The sequence below is a fragment of the Phyllobates terribilis genome, unplaced genomic scaffold (genome assembly GCF_046119375.1).
Source record: "Phyllobates terribilis strain yellow unplaced genomic scaffold, ASM4611937v1 Scaffold_2__4_contigs__length_985480577, whole genome shotgun sequence".
NCBI classification, from domain to species: domain Eukaryota; kingdom Metazoa; phylum Chordata; class Amphibia; order Anura; family Dendrobatidae; genus Phyllobates; species Phyllobates terribilis.
The window spans coordinates 438,497,701-438,519,474 of NW_027362762.1; the positions used below are offsets into that span (position 1 = coordinate 438,497,701).

General features: G+C 42.8%; 1 protein-coding gene across 3 annotated transcripts in view; it reads right to left on the reverse strand.

The window, feature by feature from the left end:
• LOC141252783 (uroplakin-3b-like) overlaps positions 1-2,843 on the reverse strand; it is a 53,941-nt gene extending 51,098 nt beyond the window's left edge. For all 3 annotated transcript variants that reach the window (XR_012314111.1, XR_012314105.1, XM_073670558.1), the window contains exon 1: positions 2,553-2,843. Coding sequence is in view for 1 of the 3 variants with exons in the window: in XM_073670558.1 (XP_073526659.1) it covers positions 2,553-2,628 (76 nt within the window). In the remaining 2 variants the exon portion in view is untranslated. The remainder of the gene's footprint in view (positions 1-2,552) is intronic.
• Positions 2,844-21,774: the final 18,931 nt, after the last annotated feature.

Here is a 21,774-nt window from a genome sequence, read left to right on the forward strand (position 1 = left end):
ATATGTCCCTCAAAGCTATAACATAAGATACAGTCACAAGATCACTGCAGCCAAGAGCCAGGACTGACAGAGGCCACTGCAGCATCGGGGCTGGAGCCACGGGGATTTATCTTTTCATGCTAATTTTTTTTATATACTTTGAAAACCCCTTTAAGGTATGTTCACACAAATCATTTTTGTTGCAGATTGTTCTACATCAAAATCCAGAGTGTTGGCAGGAAAAATTCTGCACACAGTACGGAGGTTTTATATGTTTTTTTATATGCGTTTTTGCAGCCTTTTTACTTGCGTTTTTGTTTCACTTTCATTTAAATAGAGAAAAAAACACTGAAAGAATTGACAGATTTAGGCTACGGATTTACTATCAGTACTTATTCGGTATTTCACATCAGTATTTGTAAGCCGAAACCAGGAGTGGGTGATAAATACAGAAGTGGTGACGTTTCTATTATACTTTTCCTCTGATTGTTCCACTCCTGGTTTTGGCTTACGTATACTGAGGTAAAAAACTCACCAAATACTGATAGTAAGACACTAGCCTTAAAAAAAAAAAAGTGTTGTCTGGCTGGTATCTGGTAGGTGCACTGGGATAGTTTAGAATAGGAGACTGCACATACAAGAAATTAGAACAATTCCTGGAATTGGCATTTACTATATGTCCACACAATAATTACCCATATAATATAAATGTGGGATTGAATATATGACACATATATGCTCTGGACTATAAAATGGAAGACCATTCGGAATTATAGCAAGTATAGCATATTAACCCCTTTATGACCTTGGATGTAAAGTTATATCCAAGGTCGTCTCCCCCTGTTTGATGCGGGCTCATTGCAGGATCTGATCATCTGTAATGTGCCCCTAAGGCTGTGTGCCCACGTAGCATTTTTCAAGCGTATATGCTGCGGAATTTCCGCAGCGTAAACGCTTGAAAAACGCATGTATATCCGCACCCCATGGTCCCCAATGGGATTCCGCAAGTTCTATGCACATGCTGCGGATTTTTCCGCAGCGTTTATGCCGCGTTCAAAAATCCGCAGCATGTCATTTAATTTTGCGTTTCCGCAAGCGGAATTGCCTTTGTCCAATGCATAAAAAACGCAAGGCAATTCCGCATGTGGAAAACGCGTGATAAACGCGTGCGGAATTCCGCATGCGTTTTTCCGGGAGAGAACTTGCATTTATGCAGCAGAAATTTTTTGCTTCATAAATGCAACGTGGGCACATAGCCTAACAGCCGTGGGTGGAATCGCAATCCTTCCATCCCACAGCTGACATACTCCCTCACTAACTGCCTGCTTACTCCACCTACAAAGCATCATCCTGGCACTGGTAGTATATAGTCTCAAGATGGATAAATCGCTGCACATGCAGTTTCCTTCTTACTATCCCTCCTATTTTACCTGGTTTGTGCTGTGCTATACTAACACAATCTAACAATATCCCTGTTAAACAGGCTCAGGATCACAGTCGATGGCCTCTATGACATCACCATTCAGAGCACACTGCAGAGCTGCTGGCAAAGCCATTTAAAGCACAGGCAGATGCTTTAAAGCACAGACAGAAAATCTCTCTACTCTGTGCTTTGAAAGGGCAGTAGCAGGAAGTGTGGAGCTGGGGGTCACATCTCCAGATGAGACTGCTCAGGAACAAATCAGAATTTTAAGTAAATCATGAAGTTTCTTCATTTCTTGTAGCCTTTGCAATGTTTTAGTAAGCTGTGTTCAGAAATTCCCCGTAAATTGTCCATGGCTGTAAAATCACATAACAATCATTTATAATTGAATATTTTGTGAAAACTATCACAATGTGCAAAAGCTTGATTGAGTATACAGCAGTTTAAACGCAATCTCAAACAATATGATAAATTCAGGATTTGCATGAAAAGCAAATATAGCATTCATAGAAATCTATGGTACTATACTGTACCACAGTGTGTGCCTGATTTTGCACAAAGGCGCATGGATTCCACTAGAAACGGAATTGTGGCATGTTGTATTTCATACTAGATAGCATCCAAATTCCTCTTTACTAAACATAGGTAGTCATTTGATTCAACAAATCACTATTATAAATTTTAACATTTGGCTTCGTTATATAACATAAATTCCTGTAAATTTTTCAAGCACTTTAATAATATTAAAGCCCTTATTTTTCATGTCTATAGAAAAATACTTTCATAATTCTAACATGATGTTTAATGGAAGGCCTTAATACATGAAAGATTGTTTAGGCGATCACCATATTTCACATAAAAACTATTTTCTAAGACCATTCTTGCTTATTAATTCTTGTAGGGTTCAAAAATTATTCTGTATTATACTATATATTAAACATAGCAAAAGCAATACGTGATTAACTATGATGGGAACAGGAAACTTTGTTCTAAGCCTAAAAACTGGGTATGCTAATACGTTAGTTATACAATCTACAATTAAAGACTTGCGCTAACTAGAGAACACATCTAAAAGCATCATCATGTTTAAAATAAAATAATAAACTTAGGGAAAAAATAAGGTAAAAAATAAAATGTGAAATTAACTTACCCTGGCCATGTACAGTGGAGGCACCAAGTATTACAAGTATTGCCAGGCACCACATTGCTGTTCTACAGGACTGCATCTTTCTCGTTCTCTTCTGTTTCTTCTACCCTTTACCTTGGTTAAATATAAGATTGTTGCTATTTTCAGTTGATATAAACTCTCAAAAACAAATAAAATATTAATTGCTCCATATTAATTGCTCCACATTCAGGTCAAGTCTCTGCCCTCAGGAAATAGTGGAGTCATTAAAATGACTTCACAAAAATAAATAGTAGACGTGTTTGTACCAGTTGTACCTGTGTGATGCGTCGTAATCTACTAATTATGCTTTTACTACACACTTCAGTGGGAAGGAACTATACTCCAAGGATTTTTTGATCTCCCTCTAATCTGCTGTAACACTCATCAATACGGACTCATGCAAACATTCTAAAAAAACCTGTCTTGTAATATATGAGGGTCTATTTAGAGTGGATGACCACGGCCATAAAACAACCGCTAATTGGCTGCGCACAAGCCAATAGGCAGACATTCAATGGTCTCTTGATAGTTTGATACAGCTCACAGAATGATTGTTCTGGGTGCATAGAACTTCATTTTCTCTACAGCACATGACATGTTTACACAGGACAATGTGCTGCTGAGAATGATAATTTTTAGGCTTGCTTAAAAATCACCTTATTTGATGAATAAGCGTCATCAAAAGGCCTGTTTAGATATGCCAATAATCGTGAAATGAACATTCCTAGAAATGCTCGTTCCCGATTATCAGCCCATTTAAATGGTAGATTTCCTATGGATGCATACAGAGGTTTTTACATGGCGTTCATATTTATAAATCTGTGTTCTTTATAAATCTGTCTGACTCTATGTGAACTGTGGCATAAAAGAATATCCCTGTATATATGGGATTTGATGGAATAGCAGCACACAGTGAAATTGTGGCTCCATAACTAGGATGCATTTAGCCTCAATCTGCTGCCGTACTATCACTGTGCACACAGCTCTGCTATGTGCCTAAGCAGTTAACTGCTCTGTTTGGGCATGGTCAGACAGTGCAGCCAGCTGCATATGGCCAAAGAGCCATCTACCATGATGACCGATTTCCACACAAATTTGTTTCATGTTCGTGTGGACATTGGCCTATCACGATTTGTCGAAGAATCGTCTGCACTCTGGTCACATTGTCTACCCCTACCCTATCTATTTTCATCACCCATAATTGTTAATTTTGGCTATACGTTGTATATTGCAAACTTTCATTCTACTTTTGACATTTTACCAGAGGCGCCAAACCTTAAGCAACTGCTTCAACCTGATTCCTGACCGCTTTGCTTCTGATCCTGTGTTTAACACAAGACCGCATTTCTGAGAAAGCATATGATCAGAGCAGTGAAAAAGTCAGCCGACTGCATATTTTAATAGCTAAACCGACTTCCATATCTTTACATAGTACCTGATATAAAGCGCGTGGGATAGGATCAGCCACAAGCTAATCTGGTATCTAGGATAATAAGACTATATTTTTAAGTTAAATACAAACTTACTTTTAATAGCTGCATATTTTTCCCAAGAAAATCTCTTTAACATACTGATGTAATAAGGCAAACCGCGCCAAAATTCACCTAAAATCAAATGGCACAGTACTCCTGCAATAAAAACCTGCATGTATAATGTAGGTAGGTATGCAGATACATGTCCTGCCTAAATCTGATTGATGTTCACCTTGTGAAAGATCTCCAATATGCCCGCAATCTGGTTTCCAGTGAACGGAAAAATATAAGTAAACTTATTCGCCTGTCAGCTGTTGATTTCCTAGTGTGTCAATGATGGGCGTTCTTGATCTGTGGATGGTACATGTACGAAGTGCCTATGTAGCCCTCCGGCATGTAGCGCTAGCTGATATAGTGGGTGTCACTGCATCACGTTAGCTGTGCCTTAGTACACAGCACAGACTGGAGCTGCGAGGGAATGGGTTTAGTCAACTTTTTTTTTTACATCATTTTGTGGGGGAGGTTTGACATAATACTGTGTAAGGGGGCTGTGTGGGGACATCATTCTGAGTGGGTGGCTGTGTGGGGACATAATAGTGTGTAAGTGAACAGTATGGGCTATAATACTGTGTAAGGGACAAACCATTAGCAGATATGGTTTCCAGTGTCATCTCTATGCTGATGACACCCAATTATACACATCTTCACTTGACATCAGCCCCACACTAATAGAAAATACCAGTGATTGTCTGTCTGCTGTCTCTAACATCATGTCCTCCCTCTATCTGAAACTGAATCTTTCCAAAACTAATCTCCCTCTACTAACCTACCGATACCCGACTTTGCAATTTCCTTGGGTGGTGCAACCATAACTCCCAAGCAGCACACTTGCGGTCTTGGCGTCATATTCGACACTAATCTTTCCTTTACTCCCTATATCCGATCACTCACTCGCTCGTCACCTGCACCTTAAAAACATCTCCAGAATCTGAAACCTTTGAAACTGCAAAAACTCTTACTGTCACTCGTATTCACTCTCATCTGGACTACTGCAACTCTCTTCTGATCGGTCTCTCTCTTACCAAACTTTCTCCTCTCCAATCCGTCCTGAATGCGGCAGCCAGGGTCGTATTTCTATCAGGCCGCTTCACCAAGGCCTCCATCTTGTGCCAGTCATTACACTGGTTACCCATTCGCTACAGGGCCCAATATAAACTCATCTCTCACCCACAAAGCTCTCCACAGTTCTGCACCGCCATGAACCCAATAAAACACGGTAACTGCACTTAGACAGATCTTGGCTGATGACCGGATCATGAAGTTTTATATGAAAACTATTTATTATAATGATGGCCGGACCGTACATAACAAGCATGTTTTACCTATTGTGTCCCCCAATTTCCTAATAGATTGTAAGCTTGCGAGCAGGACCCTCACTCCTCCTGTAAAGCCCCTGTCACACTAAAGCCCCCGTCACACTAAGCGAGATCGCTAGCGAGATCGCTGCTGAGTCACAAGTTTTGTGACGCAACAGCGACCTCAGTAGCGATCTCGTTACGTTTGACACTTAGCAGCGACCAGGCCCCTGCTGTGAGATCACTGGTCATGTCGGAATGGTCTGGACATTTCTTTGATTATTGAAGTCCCGCTGTGTAGCATGCATCGCTGTGTTTGACACCTTTACCAACGACCTTGTTGACGACTCGGACACAGAAACACATAGGCGTGCATCGTTATACAGATCGTTACGGGTCGCTGTATCGTTGCTGCGTCGTTGGGAAGATCTGACTGTTTGACATCTCACCGGCGACCACATAGCGACGCAGCAACGATCCCTGACAGGTTGTATCGTTGTCGGGATCGCTGTGGCGTCGCTTAGTGTGACGGGGCCTTAACTATTGAAATGTGATACCTTGTATTGTTTATATTGTCTGTATATGTCCCTACTTAATTGTAAAGTGCTGCGGAATATGTTGGTGCTATATAAATAAAAATTATTATTTTTATTATAAAGGGGGCTGATTGGGGACATTATTCTTAGTGGGGGATATGTGGTAACAAGGTGCGGGGCTGTGGGGGACATAATACTGTTTAAAGGTGCTATGTGAGGATATAATACTGTGTAAGGGGGCTTTGCGAGTACATCATAATGTGTAAGGGTGCTGTGTTAGGACATAATATTGTGTAAGGGGGCATTTTGAGGATATCATTCTGCATAGAGATATCATACTTTGCCGGGGGGCTGTATAGGGACATCATACTGTGTGGGGGATTTTATGGAGACTATAGAAGCAAGCAAAAAGTGAAAAAAAATGTTTTTAAAAATATTTAAAAAATATAAAAGTTTAAATCACCTCCCTTTCGCCCCATTCAAAATAAAATAATAAAAAAAACACCCACATACACATATTTGGTATCGCCGCGTTCAGAATCACCCTATCAATATAATAAAAGAATTAATCCGATTGGTAAACGGCGTAACGAGAAAAAAATTCTAAACGCCAGAATTACGTTTTTTGGTTGCTACAACATTGCAATAAAATGCAATAACGGGCAATCAAAACATCGGCTCTACCCCAAAATGGTATCAATAAAAACTTCAGCTCGGCGCACAACAAATAAGCCATCACCCGGCCACAGATCCCGGAAAATGGAGACGCTACGGGTCTTGGAAAATGGCGCCATTTTTTTATTTATTTATTTTTTTAAGCAAACTTTGGAATTTTTTTTCACCACTTAAATAAAAAAGAACCTGGACATGTGGTATCTACGAACTCGTAATGACCTGGAGAATAAGAATGGCAGGTCAGTTTTAGCATGCAGTGAATGTGGTAAAAAAAACCAAAAAAAAAACATCTGTGGTATTGCACTTTTTTTGCAATTTCACCGCACTTGGAATTTTTTTCCTGTTTTCCCATACACGATATGGTAAAACCAGTAATGTCGTTCAAAAGTGCAACTCATCCCGCAAAAAAATAAGCCCTCACACAGCCATATTGACAAAAAAATAAAAACGCTATGGCTCTGGGAACAAGGGGAGCAAAAAATGAAAATGCAATAACGGAAAATCCCAGGGTTCTTAAGAGGTTAAGTGATAAAAATCAATATAAAACAATAAAAATAAGCATAATTAAGTTTAGCCCGTTGATTCGGCCCTCCACAACAGTCACCGTATCTCATGTGTCCCGCCTGGAAAAATAAATTGCTCACTCCTGTGTTAGAGCCAAGAATCGGCTTTAAAACTCAACATCATGAAAATAGTATAGGAATGATTTTACAATTATAACATAATTTAAAAGTATAATTTTTAGTAATATGAGAATCCGGTGCACTGCTATATACTGATATAATAAACTGATGAATAACCAGTACCGAATATTATAAAAACTTAAATGATACTGTAGCAAAATAGTGTTTCATTGATACACATTCATATTCAAGTTTATGAGAAGTATTTATTGGATTTGAAGATGGATTTCGCAGAACCAGAAGGTTTAATAACAGGAGCAATGAATATTATTAAAAGCAAATTATATAGTAGTCATTGCAATACAATTAGTAAATGAATGATATAAATACATTTATAAAAGTATAAACTATGGAATCTAGCTCATAAAGATACTCAGAAATGCTGATTTCCAGGCTCTCTCATAAGAATTAATTGTTAAACCCAATCAGACAGAAATCTATTTTCTGATGACATGTAATGTAAATTAAGGGGTTTTCCCAGCAAAAAACATATTATAGCTGTCAGGGAGATATTAATGTCAGGGAGATATTAATGTCAGGAAAATATTAACGATTTCTCCCCCATGAAGCCCCCCTCACCACTTGTCAGTACAAGAACTGTCTCCATAAAAATCTCAGCACAAAGCCCCAATTAACACACTCATGAGTAAGGCCTTGTACACAAATGCTGGCCAGATAGGTGCCACCAGCCTACTTAAAATGTGAGTAGATTTTTCCCTGGAAAAGGCAGGGGGTGATTAAAATGCAGGCTTGCAAGAATTTACGTGTAACTGTGGAAGCTGCTTCCCGAGCTTCAAAAGAAAATCTATAGACATGCTGACTCCGATACAGAATATGGAATATTGTAAGTTCCATAAGTCTGATAATAATGGAACCTATATTTTTAGTGGCAGGGTCAGCCAAGGAGCAATATGCATATTTCCCTGTCACTGTAAAACCCTGTGTGGAGCCATAGAGCACAAGCACTAGAATGACGGTTCGCAAATACGTCATGTGTGATCTCTAAATGAAGGGAAAATCATAATAGAAATTATGGTATCACTTTTGGGCTTCTGGGATCAAAGCGCGATAAGTTATCCCATAAGTTATAGTTTTTTAATACAGACATGAAGGGTGGAGTCGAGCCCACATGATGTCATCTTGGGGGTGTGTGGGCTGATCTTCCCCCTCGGCATAAGAGAGCCGAAGGAAGATTGATCAGTGTTCTTTGTCCGGGAGTAGATGTTTATCATAGCGAAGGACCCTGTTCAATAACAGTTTAAGCAGAGTGTCTTCCCTCCACCTATTCTGATTCATCCCTGCAAACTGAGTTTCTTCTTTAATCCTTATTATTTTGTGTAACTGCTTATGTATTTTAATGTCCCCTTTGTAAAATACTTGTATATATTTTTCCTAAACACTGCATCCCTGTTGGATTAAATATAAAATTTAATAGTTCTGTTTCTTTTGTCCTGTAATCGTTCCCTCCCCCGAAGCCATATACGCTACCAAAATACAGGCATCCACCCAGGCCTGTATTATATTTCAAAGCTGGACGGTGGTGGTAGCGAATAATATTAATAATTGGGCTATCGTGAAGCTGACAGTGACCGTACAGAAGTCGTAAACACATACTCCATGATTTGTAATCCAGAGGTGTGACGCCTATATGCTCACTGATCACTTGCTGATTCCTAAGGAGTGAGTAGTCTTGATCGAGTGCTTGCAATTCCAGTCAAAATCGGTGACACCGTGACGGAGCGGTGAGATACTGCGTGATTTCCCCAGTGTCATCGCTGTGGAATAACATGACAATGGCATATGAACAGGGTATGTCAGTTATGTCTGATTGGTCAGGTCCCATTCGTGTGTATCCTTTCCCAGTGTCACCACCTCTACATCTAAGGGATCACTCACATAACTGTACAAATTGGACATGTGCAATCTGATAAAAAAGGTGATTGCATTTGGACTAATGTTATTCAATGAGGCAGAGCTGTTCAGCATATTTTTTCTCACATGTATTTGGCGTGAGAAAAAAATCGTCTCACTCTTCTAGATGAGAATAGGACTGTCTTTTATATGTTTGTGTGACCCTAGCATTAGTGTCTTGAGGATTTAGCGACTTATTGTTGTGCTATGAAATCAGGAGCAGTATCCTTATTCTGTGACATCAATGTTGATATATCACTATGTAAGAGGGTGACCGGTACGGTCATGCGCCTCTTCCCTCTTTTGTGCACATAATGTCGTACTCTGTGTTTATATATGAACATGTACAGTACAGACTAAAAGTTTGGACACACCTTCTCATTTAAAGATTTTTCTGTATTTTCATGACTATGAAAATTGTACATTCACACTGAAGGCATCAAAACTATGAATTAATACATGTGGAATTATATACTTAACAAAAAAGTGGGAAACAACTGAAAATATGTCTTATATTCTAGGTTCTTCAAAGTAGCCACCTTTTGCTTTGATGACTGCTTTGCACACTCTTGGCATTCTCTTGATGAGCTTCAAGAGGTAGTCACCGGAAATAGTTTTCACTTCACAGGTGTGCCCTGTCAGGTTTAATAAGTGGAATTTCTTGCCTTATAAATGGGGTTGGGACCATCAGTTGTGTTGTGCAGAAGTCTGGTGGATACACAGCTGATAGTCCTACTGAATAGACTGTTAGAATTTGTATTATGGCAAGAAAAAAGCAGCTAAGTAAAGAAAAACGAGTGGCCATCATTACTTTAAGAAATGAAGGTCAGTCAGTCCGAAAAATTGGGAGAACTTTGAAAGTGTCCCCAAGTGCAGTTGCAAAAACCATGAAGCGCTACAAAGAAACTGGCTCACATGAGGACCGCCCCAGGAAAGGAAGACCAAGAGTCACCTCTGCTTCTGAGGATAAGTTTATCCGAGCCACCAGCCTCAGAAATCGCAGATTAACAGCAGCTCAGATTAGAGACCATGTCAATGCCACACAGACTTCTAGCAGCAGACACATCTCTACAACAACTGTTAAGAGGAGACTTTGTGCAGCAGGCCTTCATGGTAAAATAGCTGCTAGGAAATCACTGCTAAGGACAGGCAAGAAGCAGAAGAGACTTGTTTGGGCTAAAGAACACAAGGAATGGACATTAGACCTGTGGAAATCTGTGCTTTGGTCTGATGAGTCCAAATTTGAGATTTTTGGTTCCAACCACCGTTTCTTTGTGCGACGCAGAAAAGGTGAACGGATGGACTCTACATGCCTGGTTCCCACCGTGAAGCATGGAGGAGGAGGTGTGATGGTGTGGGGGTGCTTTGCTGGTGACACTGTTGGGGATTTATTCAAAATTGAAGGCATACTGAACCAGCATGGCTGCCACAGCATCTTGCCGCGGCATGCTATTCCATGCAGTTTGCGTTTAGTTGGACCATCATTTATTTTTCAACAGGAAATTGACCCCAAACACACCTCCAGGCTGTGTAATGGCTATTTGACCAAGAATGAGAGTGATGGGGTGCTATGCCAGATGACCTGGCCTCCACAGTCACCAGACCTGAACCCAATCGAGATGGTTTGGGGTGAGCTGGACTGCAGAGTGAAGGCAAAAGAGCCAACAAGTGCTAAGCATCTCGGAGAACTCCTTTAAGATTGTTGGAAGACCATTTCTGGTGATTACCTCTTGCAGCTCATTAAGAGAATGCCAAGAGTGTGCAAAGCAGTCATCAGAGCAAAAGGTGGCTACTTTGAAGAACCTAGAATATAAGACATATTTTCAGTTGTTTCACACTTTTTTGCTAAGTATATAATTCCACATGTGTTAATTCATAGTTTTGATGCCTTCAGTGTGAATGTACAATTTTCATAGTCATGAAAATACAGAAAAATCTTTAAGTGAGAAGGTGTGTCCAAACTTTTGGTCTGTACTGTATATGACCTTATGTCTGATGGGTTAGTTACTGGGTTAATATTGATTAAAGTGCAGGTAGAATATTAGATTAGTACAAGGGCAGTGCAGAGGTGGGCACTATAGCATAGAGAGTATGTAGTTATAAGCTAGGAAAGAATTAAGGGGTTTAGGGTCTGCTCCAGTGTGGGAGGAACAGGTTCTGTGTACAACTAAGGTGACTTCCTGATTGCAGCTAGTTCTAGTGAAAGTTGGAGAGTTTTGAGAGATGTGACAGAGCAGCAGTTGGACGTCCAGGGAGGCCACCATAAGCACAGTCTGTCCAGCAGCAGAGGAACGTCAGTCAGAAACTCTGAAACAGACTTTCCCTTAACGATTGGGGCCTAAGGTCAACAGGAGCCAGCAGAGAAGCTTGTGTCAAAAACCTTTCCAGAAGGGTAAGTCGGACGGGAAATAGTACAGAAAAGACAGGATGGGACTCTTAGAACTGTGAGTGTCTCATAGGCCAAAAAGGTCGACTATGGAAGGGACAGCTCAGGACTAGTGATGAGCGAACGTGCTCGCCACTGTGCACGGTACTCGCCCGAGCATCACTGTGCTCGACAAGCTCGGCGAGTATTTTCAGGTTGATCGGGCGGGAACTCGGGTCCCCTCCCTGCATGTTTAGCACTCTTTAGAGAGCCAATGAACATAAAGGGATTGCCTGCCACGCACTGTTATGCAGTAGCCATGTTGGTTGTAGGCATTACAGTGATTGGCTGGCGGCACAGCATCATCAGTTCTATATAAGACCTGGCGTCGCTATGCTCATCACAGTCTACCCCAGAAACAGGCAGAGTAGGGAGAGGTGCTGCTGAGTCAGGAAGAGAATTACTTGTTTATAGTTAGTATAGGTATTCCACAGCATATATCTATCTGAACTAACAGTCGTTCTGAGGACTAACCCAGCTGCATATATTCAGTGGTGATAGCAGGAGGCAGGCAGGCAGGGTATGTGGCAGACTGCAGTGCGTGATACAGCACAAGAAGGTCCATTGAATGTCCTGTTAGTATAGGTATTCCACAGCATATATATATATATATATATCTGAACTAACAGTCCTTCTGAGGACTAATCGAGCTGCGTATAATCAGTGCTAGGCAGACAGGCCATGTATGTGGCAGACTGCAGTGTATGATACAGCACAAGAGGGTCTATTGAACGACCTGTCTGCTGCTTTTGTAATAATTACAGATATTTATAGACATAGCCCCAGATATCAGGGGACAGGGCAATTTTTTTTTATCTTAATATTGGTTATTTGCTTAAAAAGCAATCCAGAGTACACAATTTTTCTGCTCCATTTGCTTAATAGCACTGCAGAATAAAGCCAGATCTGTTCCATATTACAGCTATAAAAATAAAGAAATTTGAACTGAACATGGAAAATATTGGCCTCCTTTTCCATTCTGTTGCAGTGTGTCGGTCAAGCTATTCACACTAGGTGTCTGTGAATAATAGTATTAGTAAATTACAGGCCTGCTATTTAAAACCATGGTTCTCTGTCAGACATATCACCTATAAGAGTGTTCCAAAATCAGCCATTTTTTCCATTTCCATTCTTATGCAGTGTGTCGGTGAAGCTATTCACACTAGGTATCTGAGAAGAATAGTATTAGTAAATTACATGTCTGCTATTTAAAACCGTGGTTCTCTGTTAGACATATCACATATAACTGCGGTTCAAATACAGCCATTTGTAGTGAGCATGGAAAATTTTGTCAGTGTGTCAGTGTACACCATTTTACAGCTCCATTTGCTTGTTTGCAGAATACAGCCAGATTTTTTTTGTTGTATTCATATTACTGCATTGTGGAAGCAGAGGAACTTTTTTCAATGATCAGATGCACGTGCTCCATATGACTGCCGTAATAATACAGAAATTTTGTGGAGCGTGCCAAATATTTCACTCCTTTTAAACTCAGCCACCTGTGTTTTGCTGAAGCAATTGACACTTGGTCACTGACAAATACCATACTATTAGGCTATTGTTTGAAACCGTGGCCATCAGACGTTATCCCATATGACTGCCCTAGTAATCCAGCAATTATTGTGAGCGTGTCAAATATTACACTCCATTTAAAGTATTGCAGTTGAGGGTTCAAACCTATTCTCAGTTGGCCGCTGACAAATAGCATATCTATGAACAATGTTGTCAGAGTATTACGCCACTTTTGCGGACTGACAAAATAAAACATACAAAAAACAAGCTAAAATGGAAAAACTGTTAAGAAACATTCTTTCCAGGGTAATGACTTGTATATAAAGTCAAAGAAATAAAAAAAAAAAATAAAGTTATGGACTGTGGAAGACATTTATGCGACCAGAATGAACACTCATCTCTAGCTGGTGATGATACCACCTATCAGCAGCACATGTTCCTATTGTAAATGTATTTAACAACGTTATCGATAGGGAATAGAATATATTTGAAATTTTTTTGGGCAGCACCAGCAGCACGCAGTATAAGGCAATAATACCTGGCTGGATCTGTGTAATACGCTATCCATACTGCGATACCTCACCCGTAAAAGAATTTCAGATAAGACAGTTAATATACTAGAATATAGAATCTATTTGAATTGTCCTTCCCATTATTAAGAAGCGTGTCTCCTATACTGTTATTGCATATGCAACAATTTCAAGGGCTGCTAAAAATGAGGATGCACTCCAATACACATTTGAATAGACATAAAAAAAATTAAAAATAAAATAAAAACACAGTAGGATCTTTCTTTAGTATAAAAACCAGACTCGCCAATATAACCTCAATGCAATCACATGGTTCAGCTCCTGCACCTCCTCCTCCAGTTTGGCCTCCATCTCCGAAATGACCACATCAGTTACTAGCTGAAAGCACTGCAGCACTGCCTTGGCCTAGCGGCAACAGGCTGTGTTGAAGATAACATGCTTAATGCTTAGGTGACAAACCGTCCACCATACAGCCAGTCATGGTCGTGTGTGACAATAGGCAGAACCTGATGGCGGAGAAATAACAGCCGGAGTAGATATGGTTTCCCTCTATGGCAGTCCTTTCAACGAGCTAAAGAATATGGCTGTGGTGAAATACAACTCTCACTGAGAAGCAGAGTCAGACTAAAAAACATTGGGCCCACCAGAGGATTTGATTCTGAGGGCCCACCTTTCTCCCCCGCTCAAGAACCCCATAGCAGCTTCAAAGTTCACACTATCATGAACTCTACTGATGGAGAAGCCAAGGCCTACCCGAGGATTCTCTGGTGGGACCGTCCAACCCTGCTGAGAAGCAGCCCTGGCTGGAAAAGTGTGTGGGAAGGTTCCCGGACACTCTATAGCTGCTTTTTTTTACTGTGGACTGGCTCCAGCAATCTATAAGATTGCAATTTATAATCCCTTCATTGGCTCCCCATTGGCCAGAGACTTCAATTCAAAACCGTAACCATGACTTGCAAAGCCATCCTCAACCTGTCTGCTCTATATATCTGTGACCTAGTCTCCCGATACATACCTGCACACAACCTCCGATCCTCACAAGATCTCCTTCTCTACTCCTGTGGCGCCCTGCTGCAAACAGGTGCCACAGAACCCAGGAGGGTGCATGGATGGACTTCTCCACAAGAGGCCCTCACACATTCACACACCTCCACCCTACCACCTCAAACCACCAGAGGGAGCCCCATTAGGGATATGTAAACTGGAGGGTGGAGTTAGGTGGTCAGAGTGTGCTGACGCTAGGAGAGCAGTGAAGCTGTAGCATGCTGGCTGCTGTGCTTAGGCGAGCCCAGGCCTACAGCACGAGTTGAAGCCTAGTGAGTTTGGTTTTGACACCCATTGAATCCAATGGTGTTTGGCAATGTCCGGCGAATATTCGACAATTACATTGGCGAATATTACAAAAACGGCGATTGTAATCCGAAACGAATATTCAAATATTTGCTCATCTCTAATCAGAAACATCCTTAAAAAAATTATGTGGGTGTTGCATCATGGTCTCCCTGGTGATATGGTGGTGGAGGATGAAGAGAAGGAGGAGGGCGACATAAAATAAAACAATTTCTGAAGGGTATACCCATGTCTGAGCGTGAAGGGGTGCATTCGAATAGACCCCCCAAAAAATAACCACTGGATTTGAGTTTATGTTTGATGCTATCATTTGGTGGTGTTGAGAAGTCTGGCCCAATGCAGCCCTTGTTCATTTTTATAAGAGTCAGCCTATCAGCATTTTCAGCTGACAGGCAGATGCACCTATCAGTTTTATCAGTTATAATGCCCCCAGCGGCACTAAAAACTATCCCTGACTGAACGCTAGCGGCCAGGACCTCCAAGGTGTAGAAAGACAGTTCATGCCACGTGTCCAGTTTGCATTTTCCAAAACTTTTCCCTCCTTGTCAGAGTACCCCGTGTATCAGGGCCTGGGTGCTGGGAAAGTCTGAGAAAACTGTCCCAGACCTTAGACAGTGTTCTCCTGGTTTATGTCTTCCTCGCTTTGACTCCTTGGTTGTCCAATGAACTGTCTGACTGTGACCTCTGCTGCCAGCGTTGTCAGATGGGAATTTTTTTTTTGTTATAATTCTTCGACAAGAGCCTGAACTTAATATCTCCAAAAATTAACTCCTTCATTTTCCTCCCTCTACTAACCTACCTATACCTGACTTTGCAATTTCCAACAGCCAAGACTTCCCTGTTCTCACCAAGAGTATGACTGTCTATGCTCTCTTCCTCCTGCTCCTCATTATCACTCAATCCACGTTGAGATGAGATGAGGCTGGGCTAGGTAGCATCACCCTGTATAGTTCCTTGCTCCGCCTGCAATGCCTCCTCTTTAATTGTGTGCAGCGAGCGTTTCAGTAGACAGAGACACGGGATGGTGACACTAATTATGGCATCATCGCCGCTCACCACCTTGGTGGAGTCCTCAAAGTTTTGGAGAAGGGCACAGATGTCAGACATCCATGCCCATTCATCAGCTCTTATGTGCGGAGGCTGACCTGAATGCCGACGGACGTGTTGAAGCTGGTACTCAACAACCGCTCTCTGCTGCTCAAAATCATTCCAAACATCTGCAACGTGGATTTCCAACGCGTAGTCACATCGCACACCAGTCAGACAGTGAGCTGGAAACTGCAAACGCTGCTGAAACCCCGCCAGGGCGGCGTAAGCTGTGGCTGACTTTCTGAAATGGACACACACGTGGCGTACTTTCACAGGCGGCTCTGGCAGATCCATGTAGATTTTGAGAAACTGCAGAACTACTAAGTTGAGCTCATGGGCCATGTACATGTCCGAGCTTGCCTAGCTTCAGAGCCTTGTGGAAGGCCCATCCAACACTGCCGAGAAGCAGCCCTGGCTAAGAAAAGTGTGTGGGAAGGTTCCCGGACACTCTATGGCTGTTTTTTTTACTGGGGACTGGCTCCGTACCATCCCTGGCCACATTCACTGGAACCCGTGCTTGTGGGAGGCGGAGACAACACCGGGAGAAATAGTGGCGGCTGGGGACCGAGTATGGAAACCCGGCCGCCGCCGCCATGAGGTTGTGAAAAGCTTCCACTTCCACGAGCCTAAAAGGCAACATTTTAAGTGCCAGCAGCTGTCCAAAAATGTGGCAGCATAGTATTGCGGCCTATGGGTGGGTGGCTGGCTGCATACTTGCGCTTGCATTCCAAGTAACAGAAAACTAAGAAGATGGATGGCCTCATCATTATCACAACCTGAAAGGTTTGCACTATGAACTCTCCTGATGGAGAAGCCAGGGCCCACCGGAGGATTCTCAGGTTCTCTGGTGGGTCAGTCCAACCCTGCCAAGAAGCAGTCCTGGCTAAGAAAAGTGTGTGGGTAGTTTCCCGAACACTTTATGGCTGTTTTTTTTTACTGTGGACTAGCTCCGTACCGTCCCTGGTCACATTCACCTATCCACGTGTTTGTGGTTAGGCGGTCCTTCCCAGTAATTTGCACTGGGGAGGGCACAAGTAATTTTCTGGGACCCGCGCTTGTGGAAGGTGGAGACCATACTGGGAGAAATAGTGGTGGCTGGAGACTAAGTATGGGTCCTGACCGCCACCATGAGGTTGTGGAAAGCTTACGCCTCCACGAGCCTAAAAGGCAACATTTCAAGTGCAAGCAGTCCAGAAATGTGGCAGTTTAGTATTGCGGCCTGTGGGTGGATGGCTGCATACTTGAGCTTACATTCCAAGGACTACGGTAGGGATAACTGAACTCTGCAAAGGGACAAGGACGTGGACGGTGATGACAGGTGCAGGGCCGGATGCATCTTCGCATGTGCCATGGACAGGGGATTAGCGTGCACACACACAACAGCGGAAGAGGCAGTGGTGTCACTCGGGGACACTGTTTCTGTACCTTGGTGTACGGCCCAGCTAGTCAGGGGCTTTGCTGTCATGTGCCTGAGCATGCTGGTGGTGGTCAGGTTGGTAGTTTTGGTGGTCTTGCTGATGCAGGCCTGGCAGATGTTGCAAATGGCCTTTTTGGGGTTATTTAAAAAGTCTTTAAAAAAGAACCAGACTCGGGAAGACCTAACAGTTGTACTGGCAACTTCTGTCATGTTGGTGTTCAGGGGAGCGATTGCCCACCTTGTGTCTGTGGCCACCACACTGCTTGTTCCTGCCTCTTGTGATGCTACGCCTCCCTCCCCCTTTGTGCTGCTGTCCTTGCTCTACATGTCCCCTTGCCAGATTGGGTTAGTGACTTCATCGTCCCCCGCTTCGTTTTCCACTTCCGCACACTGGTCCTCCTCCTGACTTTCTGTCCATTGTGTCTCATCATTATCCACCTTTTGCGACAGTATTTGCACTTTCCCATTGTCACCTTCGGGTGATCATGGCTCCTCAAATTTCTACATGTGATTTTCTGTTGCTCAGCTCAAAGCTGGCGGGTCGAGAGGCCCAAATTTATCAATGGAAAAGTGAACAGCTCTTGGGGTACCCCTGGACTCTAACCTCTTCTTCAAACCACATATCCAAGCTCTTTCCACTTCCGAGCGGACTGAGCGAGAGGCCAGGATCTATAAATGGAAAGATGAACAAAACAGCTCTTCGGAGTGTCCAAGTGTGGGATCAGTTGTCTCAGGGCACTCGGAATAGTGAGAGGAAGGAAGATCGAGGTAAGGAAGATGCCGACTCCAAGTAAAAAAAAACTCCCTGATCTGCACATTCCCCAACCACAAATCTACAAAAACACTAATTCACGCGCTTAGCATCTCCCTTCTCGACAACTGCAACCTCCTGCTCTGTGGTCTCCCTTCTAACATTCTCGCATTCCTCCAATTTATCCTAAACTCTATTGCCCGACTAATCCACCTGTCCCCTCACTATTCCCTGGCCTCTCCTCCATTGGCCAGAGACTCCAGTTCAAAACCCTAACCTTGGCATGCAAAGCTATCCACAACCTGTCTCCTCCATACATCTGTGATCTAGTCTCCCGGTTCTTACCTGCACGCAACCTCCGATCCTCACAAGATCTCCTTCTCTACTTCCCTCTTATCTCCTCTTCCCACAATCGCATACAAGATTTCTCCCGTGCATCCCCCCTTTTCTGGAACTCTCTACCCCACCATTTCTGACTCTCGCCTACTGTTGAAACCTTTAAAAGGAAGCTGAAGACCCACCTATTGCGACATGCGTACAACCTGCAGTAACCCTCGCTCCACCATACTGCTGCAAGACCAGCTCTATCCTTACCTACTGTATCCTCATCCATGCCTTGTAGACTGTGAGCCCTCGTGGGCAGGGTCCTCTACTCTCCTGTACCAGTAGCTGTCACATTTTTGTGCAAGATTATTGTAATTGTTTTTGCGAAGTATACTCCTTTTTCATATGTACTGTAAAGCGGCATGGAATAAATGGGGATAAGGTAATAATAACAATGTGATCCAGACTCACATCTACTGAGACTAGACCATGTGGAACACAGAGTGGTAGTGTGGCAAACTGACTGGAAACTTTATCTGCTATCCAACTAACTTTTTCATACTGCTCTGGCTTCAATAGTGGTGTTACACGGCCCCATAGAAATTGGGACAGGAAGGTAGTTCGACAAGACGTGGGTGTTTGTTGTGCTCCCTCAGCAGGCACAGTTTCATCTTTCCCACGGCCTTTGCGTGCACTATCACCATCATCATAACGTCCACTTCCCCGTCCCTTAACACACACCTTGCCCATTTGAAATAGAGTTTAAGATTTGTCACGTTGCCAAAAATGTCTATTATTACCGCAGTAATATAGGATCACATCTGATGAGATGACCACAGTTTTAGGCAGTGCCCTAGGAGTCAGAGATGCTTCCAGGGGTCTTCCCCATGCTGTTCCCATGTCACACACCACATGGCCAGATAAGGTTGTAAAATGTTAAATGACATTTCCCGGTGAATGCATTTGTCTTGGTTGAAAGCAAAGCAAAATTGCAAAAATGCATCAAAAAAGCTACGTTTGAACATAGCCCAAGGTGTGGAGGAGCATTTTTATTTTTGGTTATTTATTTTGCCTTATATATGTAGCGCCCCGAGGATTCGGCCGCTACAGGGGTATTGCACCTCTGCCAGAGGTGTGTTATTCCACTCCCAGGTAAGGATGGAGTATGGACCAGGGCTCAGTTAGCTGCATACAGCACACTCACCCCATTTCCGAGGGACAGCTCAACGGTGCTCCCATTAGACAGAAATGCAGGCACGACAGACCATGTCCCTGGCTGGAGTGGGGAGGGGGGAGGAATACCCAGTGATGTAGGAGCAGATAGGGGTTGGTTCCTGAGCGTAGATAGGAGCCCATTGGTTGCTGGTCACCTGGGCTCATGTTCTAGGGGAAGGTATATAAGGTGGGCACCATCTTAGATCTGGGTCATAGTTTATAAGTTACATCGTTTATAAGGCCGAGAAAAGACAAGCGTCCATCCAGTTCAGCCTATTTCTTGTGCACTGCAGCTATTCCGCTATTCCTATACCATGCGGTATAGGCCAATTTACATCATTGAGGAAAAATTCACTTCCCGACACCAATCTGGCAGTCAGATTAAATCCCTGGATTAATTATCTAAGCATAAGATGTAATTTTATTGTTCTCAAGAAAGGCATCCAGGCCTCTCTTGAACTCATTAAGTGAGTTGGACATCACCACTTCCTCTCCCAGAGAGTTCCAGAGTCTCACGGCTCTGACCGTAAAGAATCCCCTTCTATGCTGGTGCAGGAACCTCCTTTCCTCCAGACGCATAGTGTGCCCCCTCGTCTTTGTCACCATCCTTGGTATAAATAGGTCATGGGAGAGATCTCTGTACTGCCCCCTGATGTATTTATACATGTTTATGAGGTCTCCCCTAAGCCTTCTCTTTTCCAATGTAAATAGGCCTAATTTTGACAACCTCTCTGGGTATTCTAGTCCCTCCATTCCCTTTATTACCTTAGTTGCCCTCCTTTGTACCCTCTCTAGCTCCAATATGTCTTTTCTGAGCACTGGAGCCCAGAACTGTGCACAATATTCTAAGTGCGGCCTTACCAACGCTTTATACAGAGGAAAAACAATGTTCTCATCATATGCCCCTATTCCTCTTCTGATGCATGCCATGACTCTATTTGCCTTCGCAGCTGCTGCCTGACACTGGGCACTCCAATTTAATTTGCTATTAACCAAGACGCCCAAGTCCTTCTCCATGTCAGATTTCCCCAACGGTTTCCCATTTAATATGTATGGGTGACTGCTGTTCTTCTTTCCCATGTGCATGACCTTACATTTATCGGCATTGAACCCCATTTGCCATTTTTTGGCCCAACTCCCCAATTTATCTAAATCCTCCTGTAGCTGTGCCCTATCCTCATCTGTATTAACTACTTTACAAAGTTTAGTATCATCTGCAAATATTGCTATTTTACTATGCAACCCTTCCACTAGATCATTAATAAATATATTAAATAATATAGGGCCCAAGACAGACCCTTGAGACACCCCGCTAGTAACCCTGACACACCCTGAGCTTACTCCATTGATAACCACTCTCTGCTTTCTATCACTCAGCCAGCTATTTACCCACTTGCACACATTATCCCCCAGACCAAGCATTCTCATTTTATATACCAACCTTTTGTGTGGCATGGTATCAAACGCTTTGGCGAAGTCAAGGTATACAACATCCACTGACGCTCCCCGATCCAGCTGTGAGCTCACCTCCTCGTAGAAGGCGATCAGGTTTGTTTGGCAGGAGCGATACCTCATGAATCCATGTTGATATGGAGTTAGACAGTTATTATCATTAAGATATTCTACAATAGCATCTCTAAGAAATCCTTCAAACAATTTACCCACAACAGACGTTAAGCTTATTGGTCTATAGTTTCCAGGGTCACTTTTAGACCCCTTTTTGAATATTGGTACCACATTTGCTTGGCGCCAGTCTAGTGGGACAGTCTCTGTCCATAAAGAGTGCTTGAATATAAGATACAGCGGCCTGTCTATCACATTACTTAATTCTTTTAGTACCTGGGGGTGTATGTCATCTGGGCCTGGTGACTTGTCTATTTTGATATTATTTAGGCATTTCTGAACTTCCTCCTGGGTTAGGTGGGTGATATTTAGCGGAGGGTTTACTTTATCACTCTG